Source organism: Nicotiana sylvestris, chromosome 3 (genome assembly GCF_000393655.2).
Source record: "Nicotiana sylvestris chromosome 3, ASM39365v2, whole genome shotgun sequence".
Classification (NCBI taxonomy): Eukaryota; Viridiplantae; Streptophyta; class Magnoliopsida; order Solanales; family Solanaceae; genus Nicotiana; species Nicotiana sylvestris.
In genome coordinates this window covers 17,985,262-17,997,100 of record NC_091059.1, presented here as the reverse complement: position 1 = coordinate 17,997,100, position 11,839 = coordinate 17,985,262, and the positions used below count along the sequence as shown (strand labels likewise).

Here is an 11,839-nt window from a genome sequence, read left to right as displayed (position 1 = left end):
ATCGCAGACCTCCAAAACAATATACAGCCATCGTTGAACCCATCGAACTACTGTATGAGAGGCTCAAAACTGCTGGTTATGTCACCCCTATCCCTGATGCAACCTCTGAGAATCCTTCTCAGTGGGTTAACCCAAACAAGTCCTGTGCATACCACTCCGGCATGAAAGGGCACACCATCGATGAGTGCCGCTCCTTGAAAGACAATATACAATCCTTGATTGATAACAAGATCATTGTGGCAAAGGAGACCACTCCAAACGTCCGCAACAACCCTCTTCCAGATCATAAGGGTGGGGGTATCCACATGATTGAAGTAAAAGATGATTGGGATCCCGAGGGGTCAATCGGGTTGATCGCATAAGGTGATGACCCAAAAAAACCGACAATTACTCTCAATCCAATCATAGTCCAGATCCAACCATTTGAGAACGCTGAGGTGAATATGTCTATGCCTCTTGAGTTTGAAGTAGCGCCGTCCGCAAAGACACCGACACCAATTGAGGTTGAATTTGTATCTCCGGCAAATGCACCCGCACCATTTGAGGTTGCAGTCTTTCCACCCAAGGCACATGTTCCATTCAAAGTGAGGATAGTCGCGCCGATCCCTGTGGTGATGTCTACCATGCAACCATTCTATATAAGTACTGTACCCTAGGACTATACAGCCGAGGCGAGAAGGAAGGGCAAGGTCAGGATTGAAGAAACTGTCGCAACACAGGGTATGACAAGAACTGGTAGAGTCTATACCCCTGAACATATAGCTGAATCAAGCAAGCAAGCCTCCAATCGTCCGCCCCACATTGAGACAGGTCTGGATGACCTTTGGAGGAAAATACAGGCCAAGGAATATTCGATCATCGACCAGTTAAACAAGACACCAGCACAAATATCCATTCTCTCTTTGCTGCAAAATTCTGAGATGCACAAGAATGCTCTGTTAAAGGTGCTAAATGAAGCATACGTGCCAAGTAACATCACTAGCGGGGAAGTGGCTAATATGGTAGGATAAATGCTGGAAAGCCATAAGATCACCTTTTATGAAGACGAGCTCCATCTGAAGGGCTGGGGCACAACAAAGCACTGCATATCACCGCGCAATGCGAAGATTATTTCATCACCAGAATCCTGATCGATGGAGGTTCCAGTCTTAACATTTGTCCGCTGGTATCACTCAAGAAGTTGGGAAAAGAGCTGTATGAGATAAAGGACAGAGCAATCAATGTGAAAGCATTCGATGGTTCTCAGAGGTCCACCATTGGTGAGATTAGTCTATGCCTGCAGATGGGACCAACCTAGTTTGAGATCGATTTCCAGGTAATAGATGTACCAGCATCTTACAACTTGTTGTTGGGACGGCCATGGATTCATGCTGATGGGGTGGTAGCATCAAAGCTGCATCAGGCAGTAAAGTTCGAATGGAATCACTAGGAAGTGATCATTCATGGCGATGGTAGCAACCCTATATATAGTCGCCAGACTATTCCAACGATCGAGGGAAGAAGGAAGCTGGGTGGAGAAACTTACCACCACATTGAGCGGGTCAATGCTATTGACAAAGACAAATGGTGGGATAGCAAAATCGAGAGTATACTAAGTTGGAGTGGGTACGAACCTGGCAAAGGGCTCAGCAAGAACCTCCAAGGAATATCTAAACCCATAAATCTCAAGAAACATGGCACTACCTTCGGTTTCGGACATGAATACACCTTGGAATAATCCAATAACTGATCGCCACCATGGAACAGTCCTTACTATCTACTAGAGCAGCCAATACCACATCTGGAGCAGACCTTCCAATAGGCCGACATTATTTATGGGTCAGATGAAGAAGAAGCACTTGTAGTAGTGAAGAACTTTTTTCTAGAGGATAGTGATGTGGACTGTTGCATTATTCTCAAGGAGGAGGAAAAGGAAGGCCCTTCCATACAGGCTGTGAGTAGAGGGGCACATCTCAAGAATTGGACCATCAGGATAACCAAAACCTGACGAGCCTCGGGCATTACTATTACTTGTCTTGATGAACCAACGACTGTGACATGCAATGAGACAACGCAATAAATGGACATTGATTTAGAGGAAGATGACATACCTGACGAGATTGTCAAAGAAGGTGAGAACTTTGAGAACAGACCTAAGTCAAACCTGGACGAGACCGAGATTGTCAACCTGGGAGATGCAGAAAACATTAAGGAAACGTGAATCAGCATTCACCTATCGCCATCGGAGAAGAAAGAATACACAGAATTTCTAAAGGAATATGAGGACATATTAACCTGGTCATATGATGACATGACTGGTCTGAGTACGTCTATTGTGGCTCACAAACTGCCAATCGATCCAATGTGTCCAACGGTAAAGCAAAAGCTCAGAAAGTTCAAGCTTGATATGAGCTTGAAAATCAAGGAAGAAGTCACCAAGCAAATCAACGCTAAGGTTCTCAGGGTAGTAGAATACCTGACATGGTTAGCCAACTTTGTGCTAGTGCCAAAGAAGGATGGGAAGGTCAGAGTCTGTGTCGACTACCGAGATCTCAATTGGGCCAGTCCGAAAGATGACTTCCCTTTGCCAAATATACACATCCTGATTGATAATTGTGCCAAACACGAGCTACAGTCATTCGTAGATTGCTTCGTTGGTTATCATCAAATCTGGATGGATGAGGAAGATGCTGAGAAAATGGCTTTCATTACGCTTTGGGGAGTGTACTGTTACAAGATGATGCCATTCGGCCTGAAGAATATAGGGGCCACTTACATGAAGGCCATGACTACCATTTTCCATGATATGATACACAATGTGATAGAGGTATATGTGGATGATGTTATTATCAAATCCAAGAAGGCCATCAACCACATAGAAGATCTGAGGAAGTTCTTCAATAAACTACAGAGATACAACCTAAAACTAAACCCCACAAAGTGCATATTTGGGGTTCCTGCTGGGAAATTGCTTGGGTTTATTATGAGCCGTAGAGGAATAGAACTGGACCCATCGAAAGTCAAAGTCATTCAAGAACTGCCACCGCCAAAGAACAAGAAGGATGTGATGAGTTTCTTGGGAAGGCTTAACTACATTAGCCGATTCATAGCACAGTCTACAGTTATCAATGAGCCAATATTTAAGATGTTAAAGAAGGACGTCGCCACCAAATGGATCGAGGACTGCCAAAAGGCCTTTGACAAAAATCAAGGAGTACCAGTCAACACCACCAGTCTTAGTCCCGCCCGAGCCAGGTAGACCCTTATTACTCTACCTTGCAGTGTTAGACGGAGCTTTCGGCTGCGTTCTGGGGCAGCACGATGAAACAGAGAGGAAGGAGAAAGCCATTTATTATCTTAGTAAGAAGTTCACCCCGTACGAGGCCCGATATTCTCTATTGGAATGCACCTGTTGTGCTTTGACTTGGGTATCTCTTACTTCTGCGCATATACTACATATCTCATATCAAGAATGGATACATTGAAGTACATCTTTCAGAAGCCCATGCCCACTGGCAAGCTAGCCAAGTGGAAAATCCTGTTGAGTGAGTTCGACATTATTTACGTAACTCAGAAAGCGGTCAAGGGACATGTACTGGTAGACCACCTTGCTGAAAACCCCGTGGATGGAGGATACGAACCCCTGAAAATGTATTTTCCTGATGAAGAGGTATCATTCATAGGAGAAGACATTGCAAAATCCTATGATGGTTGGACAATGTTCTTCGATGGAGCATGAAACTTCAAAGGAGTTGGCATAGGAGCAGTCCTAATATCAGAAACCGGTCAGAATTATCCGGTGTCTGGCAAAGTTAGGTTCCCCTGCACCAACAATATAACTGAGTATGAAGCCTGCATTTTAGGACTCAAAATGGCCATTGACATAAACGTTCAAGAGCTGCTAGTGATTGGAGATTCAGACTTGCTTATACATCATGTACGAGGAGAATGGAAGACCAAGAACTCCAAGATACTCCCGTATCTGCATCATGTACAAAAATTGAGAAGAAGGTTCATGAAGGCAGAATTCCAGCATGTTCCTAGAATCCAGAATGAGTTCGCCGATGTATTGGCTACCCTATCATCTATGATACAGCATCCCGACAAGAATTTCATTGATCCCATTCCAGTGAAAATCCATAATCAGCTAGTTTACTGTGACTATGTCGAAAAGGAAGCAGACGAAAAACCTTGGTTTCATGATATCAAGGAATATTTGGCAAAAAGAGAGTACCCAGAGCTTGCTAATCCTACTCAGAAACGCACACTTTGGAGATTGTCCAACAACTTCTTCTCCAGCGGAGGAATCCTGTATAGGAGGACTCCCGATTTAGGATTATTAAGATGTGTCGATGTGAAGGAAGCATCTAGGCTACTAGAGGAAATTCATGTTGGGACCTGCGATCCACATATGAATGGTTTTGTCTTAGCAAAGAAGATACTCCGGGCTAGTTACTTTTGGATGACTATGGAAACAGACTACATCCAGTATGTTCATAAATGCCACCGCTATCAGATACATGCAGGCATGATAAAGGTACCTCCAAGAGAGCTTAACACAACAAACTCACCAGACATGATAAAGGTACCTCCAAGCGAGCTTAACACAACAAGCTCACAGTGGCCGTTCACCGCCTGGGGATGGATGTTATTGGACCAATCGAGCCTGCTGCTTCCAACGGACACAGGTTTATCCTGGTAGCCATCGACTATTTCACCAAATGGGTTGAAGTAGCATCTTACAAAGCAGTGACTAAGAAATTCGTGGCAGATTTTGTCCGCGACTGCATTGTTTGTCGATTCTGAATTCTAGAGTCAATCATTACTGATAATGGCTCCAATCTCAACAGCGACTTGATGAAAGCTATGTGCGAAACTTTCAAGATCAAACACAAGAATTCCATAGCCTACAGAGCTCAGATGAATGGAGCTGTAGAAGCCGCCAACAAGAATATCAAGAAGATATTGAGGAAAATGATAAAGAATCACAGACAGTGGCACGCGAAGTTATCATTTGCTCTTCTGGGGGTATCGCACCACAGTCCGCACATCAATTGGAGAAACCCCCTACATGCTGGTTTACGGTACAAAGGCTATCATTCCTGCTAAGGTAGAAATTCCTTCCCTAAGGATTATACAAGAAGTTGAGCTGAACAACGCAGGGTGGGTAAAAAGGCGTTATGAGCAACTAGCCCTTATAGACGGAAAGAGAATGAATACAGTTTTCCATGGTCAACTCTAATAGAACAGAATGTCTAGAGCCTTTAACAAGAAAGTCAAGCCAAGACAGTTCACACCGGGGCAACTGATGTTGAAGAAATTTTTTTTGCATCAAGATGAAGCCAAAGGGAAGTTCTCTGCCAACTGGCAGAGTCCATACATGGTTCACCGGGTTTTGACAGGAGGAGCCCTCATACTTGCATAAATGGATGGAGAAGTCTGGCCAAATCCGATCAATTTAGATGCGGTCAAGCATTACAATGTGTAATCTTTATGCTTTCCTTATAAGATGTAAATTGAACTGTGCCCGACTTAATTCCCATTTAAGAGGGGATATGTAAGAAGCCCTATGAGTTCGGTCACAATTCAATAAAATTTCATTTCCTCCCGCAATTGGAAACTGGGGCAGAATTTTGAGGAGGACCCTCAAAATTTTGAAGTAATTTCAGCCAATCGCCACACGAGCAACAGTTAAAAATGTCAACCCATCAAACTAGGGCAGAATTTTGAGGAGGACCCTCAAACTTTTGAAGCAGAAGAGGTTGCAATGTCCTGAACTACGTCACAGTCATCAGTTCTATCACACCTCCTTTTTACCTACACCCCCGGAAGGGTATAAGGGAGTTTTTTCCAACTTAAAGTGACAATTGAAACATGATTTATTTGTTTAAGAATCAGAGTGCCACTTGGGATAATTTATGATGTCTCAAGTCACCGATTTAAATCCCGAATCGAGGAAACGATAGACTCTGTTTACAGTCCGCGAACGCAGAAATCCGGGTAAGAAATTCTGTTAACCCAGGAAAAGGTGTTAGGCATTCCCGGATTCCGTGGTTCTAGCACGGTTGCTCAACTGTTATAATTGGCCTATTATTTGATTTTAATACATGTTTTAGTCTACGGTTCCATTTTAACTTCACCGCTTTTATTTAATTATTTTTTAGGAAGATTTCAATGTCATTTAAAATACGTCTTGAACCACGTCACATAAATGTACCCGTGGTCCTCTACATATTTTATCTAACACTGTTGAGATTCAGATTTGGGTCGCATAAATGCGCACCCGAGTTTAGGAAGGTAAATTATTAAAATGACACGCCTAAAGCAACTACGCATTTGCAACTTTGCGAGGGCCATGGAAAATTCTACTAAATGGATCGCCTTGATTTCCAAGGATTAAAATAGTAATTAAGCGATTGCCACACATTTTGAGGTTTTGTTCAGCATGGCACAACTCAATTTATTCTAACCCCAAAAGGTTTCTAAACCAACTCATGAAGGCCATAAATTGTTCATTTGGCTAATATGGCGCACCTCCAATCTAAAAAAAACCAAATTAATTAACTGAAGACTAAAAAGTGTAATTACCCTAAGATGAAGTCCAAACTAATTCAACCAGAACTAATGACCGTTACTAGGCAACATCCAATCCACTTCAAAACCTGGGCCTGAAATGAGGCCCAATAGTATGTCGAAATTTCAAAGCCAGCGAATTGCTGATTGCATAATGGCTTAAATAGAGCCCAAGGAAATCCAGCTGTGAATCCATCCCATTGTAGCGAAGTTGGGATCCAGGATCGAACCCCTTTGACGGCGCAAACAAACGTTAAATTTGGAATTAAAGCTGATTCACAATCAAATTTTCTTTAAACTAAATAAAACAAATAAGAAGTGAATTGTAGTTGATTCATAGATTATATATGATTTGACACTATACCACCACAGCCTCAAATAACAACCTTAATAACTGAAAATCCAAACAAAACCTATAGGACCAAAGATTCAAGAGAGTATTGCCCAAATCGACTAACTTAAGAACCATACATAATCATTCGTGACTTGCACACATGCTAACAATGAATTGACTAATGCTCAAGATAAAAAGAAGAATTCAGAGTTTAACTAAACAGACTAGTATCCCAAACTTTCATAATAGTTCCAGACCAAATACCATGATAGAATGTTCAATTACACAACACCAACGTTTACCCATTAATTCAACTAGACAAATTGTTATCCAAGTTTTCATGGTAATCCCCATGTTAAACACAATGGTAAAAACTCACTCACTCAAACCAGAATTTAATCAATCATGACAACAACATCAGGTTTTAAAAGAAAACCCAAACAACACAATTGAATCAACAAAGTGAAATAATGCTATACTTTAAACTTCTGCCTTTCATTTCATTCCTCAAGTCAAGCTTCAAACAAGTGAGGTTCAGGAGCATGTATCTGAATATGGCAACAACAGAACCAGAAACTCAGTTTTTGAGATTGTGAAGAAATAAACAGCAGCAACAGACCAATAGTGAGAAGCGTTAACAAGAATCACTCAAACCCATCAATGGAATAGTAAATCAACCAGCAGAAACTCAAACCAAAACTTTCAAAAACCCAGAGTTCAGTCCATTTAAACCCAAGTGTGAGATCTCATCATTCTCAGTAGTTTTAGCTAAGTAATAAAGATTAGAAAAAACCAAAGACTAGGTAGATTTTGGCAGTTTTCAACAAGGAATTGTAGGTGCCTTTATAGGCATACCAAGTCATGGTGCCTTTATAGGCAAGACATTAGAGCAGCCTTAAAGAATTCAAATTTGCACTTCTATCCTTTTTATGTTCTCATTTTTGCACAGAAAACCCTAGTCTAAAAATCAAATTTCCACATTAGCCCCAATACCCAGCTTCCTAGAAGTTTCCTTAGGCTGTTACAAAGATTCCTCTACCTATAGTTCCTAAACTACCCCCTAAAGCCTCTGTTATTACCCCTTGAGGCCAGGCAGAACCCGGGTCCAAATGACCCAATTTAATAGGTCTGGAAAGACCCAATTCAATTCCATTCTTTGATCTTCAGGAACCAAATCCATATGAAGAAAGACCAAAATAACCAATTGTTCAAATTCAGAACCTTAAAGACTCAAAACAAAATTGGGTCCAAAACAAGAACGAAAAATCAACCTATCCAAACTTGGGAACAGAATACAAATAATAATCAAACAGAACATAAATCTAACATGCGGATACAGATGGTGAAGAATAAAAAATGAAAAATTAGAAACTAAAAGAAAGAGTAGAAGAAGATGAGAAAAGAACACAAAATATCAAGAGGTAAATAAAAATACCTAAGAATCTCGGACAAATAAGAAATATGAACTGATGCTTCAAAGTCTTCAATTTTCGACCCAATCCGAGATTAATCGTGTGTTCTTTATCAAAAGCACACGAATAAAGTCAAAATGGACCTAAAATCTTCAATGAGAACCTGAATTGGAAATTTGGGATTTTAGGGTTCATCTTTGATCTAATATTCGAGAAGCTCGGGCAAGATTCGAGGCAAGCGGAGTGGGGATTTGGAATGAGGGGGTCTTGGTGTTCATGGAGTGTTATTTTGGGAGTGATTAGAGGTGGCGCTGCCACCCTAAAGCGGTGGGAGAGTGGGGGCGGCTTCTAGGGTTCATGGTGAGTTCTCTGAGAGTGAGTTGAGAGAGAGACGATGAGAGAAGGGGGTTCTGAGGGGGGGGGGAGATCTGGTTTCGACACTTATATGTTGGGAAGGGAACAGTTCCGGACCGTTTGATCATCTGAGATCAACGGTCCAGATCAACATGCAAGAAATGACGCCGTTTTGGTTAAGTGTGGAGAAGGACCGGGTAGGGGAACGAGTTTTGGGCCAGACTAAATTGGTATTAGGGGTAACTGACTTGGGCTCGAGAGAATTAAATAAAAACGGCCCAAAATTGGAAAAACCTTTCTAATTCCTTTTCTTTTTCTAAAAATGAAAATAAAACAAAACCCAACTTAATTCCTAAACCAAATTATCCTAAAAAATTAATTAATTAACCCTAATAATTATTACAACTAATTAAATGCCAAATTAAATGGAAAACCAACAAAATTCAAATCTAAAAATTGAACAATGCAAAATAAACCCTTTTTGTGATTTTTTCATTTTTGTAAAGCAACTAAATTACTAATTGATTTAAAAATGCACAAAGAAATCCTAAATGCAAATGCAAAATATTTTTGTATTTTTTATAATTTAAACAAAATCAAACATGCGCAAACAAATGCAAACAATAACAAAAATGCTACGAAATCCACGAAATTGCAAACAATGAAAAAAATTATTTTGTTTTGAATTTGTGGAAGTAATTCATATAGGGAAAAAATCACGTGCTCACAGCTACCCCTCTTTGCTCGGAAACACATAGAGTTTTCGTGCAAGGATAAAGTGAGCGGATACGAGCAATTTTGCCCATTTGAATACTCAGTTGGAAGCATTTCTGAAACATTTTACCGCATCTTGCTTCCGAGGTTGACTACATATCCTTGGCTATAAAGGAATCAGGTCAGTGTAGTTCGGGAAGTTTCGGTACCTGGGACCATCATGAAGCTGTGATTTCACTGCTGCTGCTACTACTACTACTTACTTAACTCCTTATTACACCGTGACAAAATAAAGGAAGCTAGACTAAACTATAATCTATGAATTACAAGAATCCTATCCATATCTTCAAACTTAATCTTGCGATTCCTGTTGCCTTGTTGACTTGTATTCTCCAGGTGAAGTCCCTTTGTTGCCGACTCGAATTGTAATCTGAGATGCTTTCCCTTTTCTCCAGGTGGGCGCCTGATTGCTGAACTTGAACCGTCTTCCTTCGAATATTGCTGCTTTCCCTTCGTTCTCCAGGTGGACTCCTGATTACCAATACTTTGAGTAACTTTGTTCTCCAGGTGGGCTCCTGATTACCGACACTTAAATTTGTTTCCCTTCCTTAAAACGGGTGTTGTTCTCCCTTGCTCTCCGGGTGGGCGCCTGATTGCCAAAACTTTAACTGTATTCCCTTGCTTCCCAGGTGGGCGCCCGATTACCAAAACCTTAGCCGTATTCCCTTGCTCTCCAGGTGGACGCCTGATTGCCAAAACTTCAACAATATTCCCTTGCTCTCCAGGTGGGCACCTGACTGCCGAAACTTGAACTGTACTCCCTTGCTCTCCAGGTGGGCGCCTGATTGCCAAAACTTGAACTGTATTCCCTTGCTCTCCAGGTGGGCGCCTGATTGCCAAAACTTGAAATGTATTCCCTTGCTTTCCAGGTGGGCGCCTGATTGCCGAAACTTCAACTGTATTCCCTTGCTCTCCAGGTGGGCGCCTGATTGCCGAAACTTCAATTGTATTCCCTTGCTCTCCAGGTGGGCGCCTGATTGCCGAAACTTTAACTATATTCCCTTGCTCTCCAGGTGGGTGCCCGCATTTCCAAAATTTGAACTATATTACCTTGCTCTCCAAGTGGGCGCCTGACTGCCAAAACTTGAACCATATTCCCTTGCTCTCCAGGTGGGCACCTGATTGCCAAAACTTGAGCTGTATTCCCTTGCTCTCCAGGTGGGCACCTGATTGCCGAAACTTGAACTGTATTCCCTTGCTCTCCAGGTGGGCGCCTGATTGCTAGAACTTCAACTATATTCCCTTACTCTCCAGGTGGATACTTGATTACCGAAACTTGAACTGTATTCCCTTGCTCTCCAGGTGGGCGCCTGATTGCTAGAACTTCAACTGTATTCCCTTACTCTCCAGGTGGGCGCCTAATTGCCAAAACTTGAACCGTATTCTCTTGCTCTCCAGGTGGGTGCCTGATTGCCAAAACTTTAATCGTATTCCCTTGCTCTCCAGGTGGGCGCTTGATTTCCAAAACTTTAATCGTATTCCCTTGCTCTCCAGGTGGGCGCCTGATTGCCAAAACTTGAACTGCTTATCTGAAACTACTGCCTTTGAACCTGATTACAACAAAATAAACAAAACAAAAGAAATTGTCCTGCCCCAGTTTGGTGCTGGGCGCATCTGAGTGTTAATTGAATCATGTCACCAAATATCTCTATGAATTTGAAAGCTAAATCCCATTATTCAGGAGGGTCCTGAAAACTCCTAGTTATATGACAACTTTACATCTAAATTATATCTTCTAAAGGTATGACTCCCACTAAACCTTGTTATCTAATATGGTCTTAAAACTACATCCCATTATCCAGGAGGGTCCTGAAAATCAAAAATCAAAGTCTTATCTTAAGTGTGACAACTTTTGCGGCTGAATTATACTACCATATAGCAGAACTTACGCTAAATTTTGTTATCTAATGGAAATCTTAAAGCTAAATCCCATTATTCAGGAGGGTCCTGAAAGCTCTTAATTGAATCCTATCTCAATCATGAAAACTTTGAATCCAATTTATATTCCTTTGGGGAAAATTTATGCTAGATTTTGCTACTCATGATTGTTTTGAATTTTAAACTAGATTCCATTTTCCAGGAGGGTCCTGAGAATTTACGGTCAAACCTATCTGGTACTTACTCTTCCCCTACGAGGGGTTTCTCCGAAACGAACAAAAGTTTCGCCCCTGTTTCAATCGAAGAAAAATCTTGTCAGTTTAAAATGTCGTGGTTAGTTTGTGGCATTCTTGTTGAAGGTGGCCTCTCCGCTGCCATGCTTTGTTTTGACTGGCTTCCCCGAACTGGCCAAGAACCGCTTGACTTTCTGACTGACTTTCAACCACATGACCCTGGATGACTTGAGTATTCTACACCCAAACCGTTGTGTTACATCTTTGACCCATCTGCCTAAACCTCTGCATCTCCCATGAAA

The 11,839-nt window shown here is 41.5% G+C and overlaps 1 protein-coding gene across 1 annotated transcript; it reads left to right on the top strand.

The window, feature by feature from the left end:
• Window positions 1–3,850: 3,850 nt before the first annotated feature.
• On the top strand, window positions 3,851–11,044 carry LOC138887101 (uncharacterized). Its single transcript, XM_070168817.1, has 2 exons — window positions 3,851–4,209; window positions 10,921–11,044. The coding sequence occupies exons 1-2, from the start codon at window positions 3,851–3,853 to the stop codon at window positions 11,042–11,044; spliced, it is 483 nt and encodes a 160-aa protein (XP_070024918.1).
• Window positions 11,045–11,839: the final 795 nt, after the last annotated feature.

What these genes read in the sequence shown, in the direction of transcription:
- LOC138887101 (XM_070168817.1), top strand. Translation starts at nt 3,851, where the DNA reads ATGGCCATTGACATAAACGTTCAAGAGCTGCTAGTGATTGGAGATTCA. An exon ending in GAATATTTGGCAAAAAGAGA is followed by an intron (nt 4,210 to 10,920) that starts GTACCCAGAGCT and finishes CTTGCTCTCCAG; the next exon opens with GTGGGCGCCTGATTGCCAAA.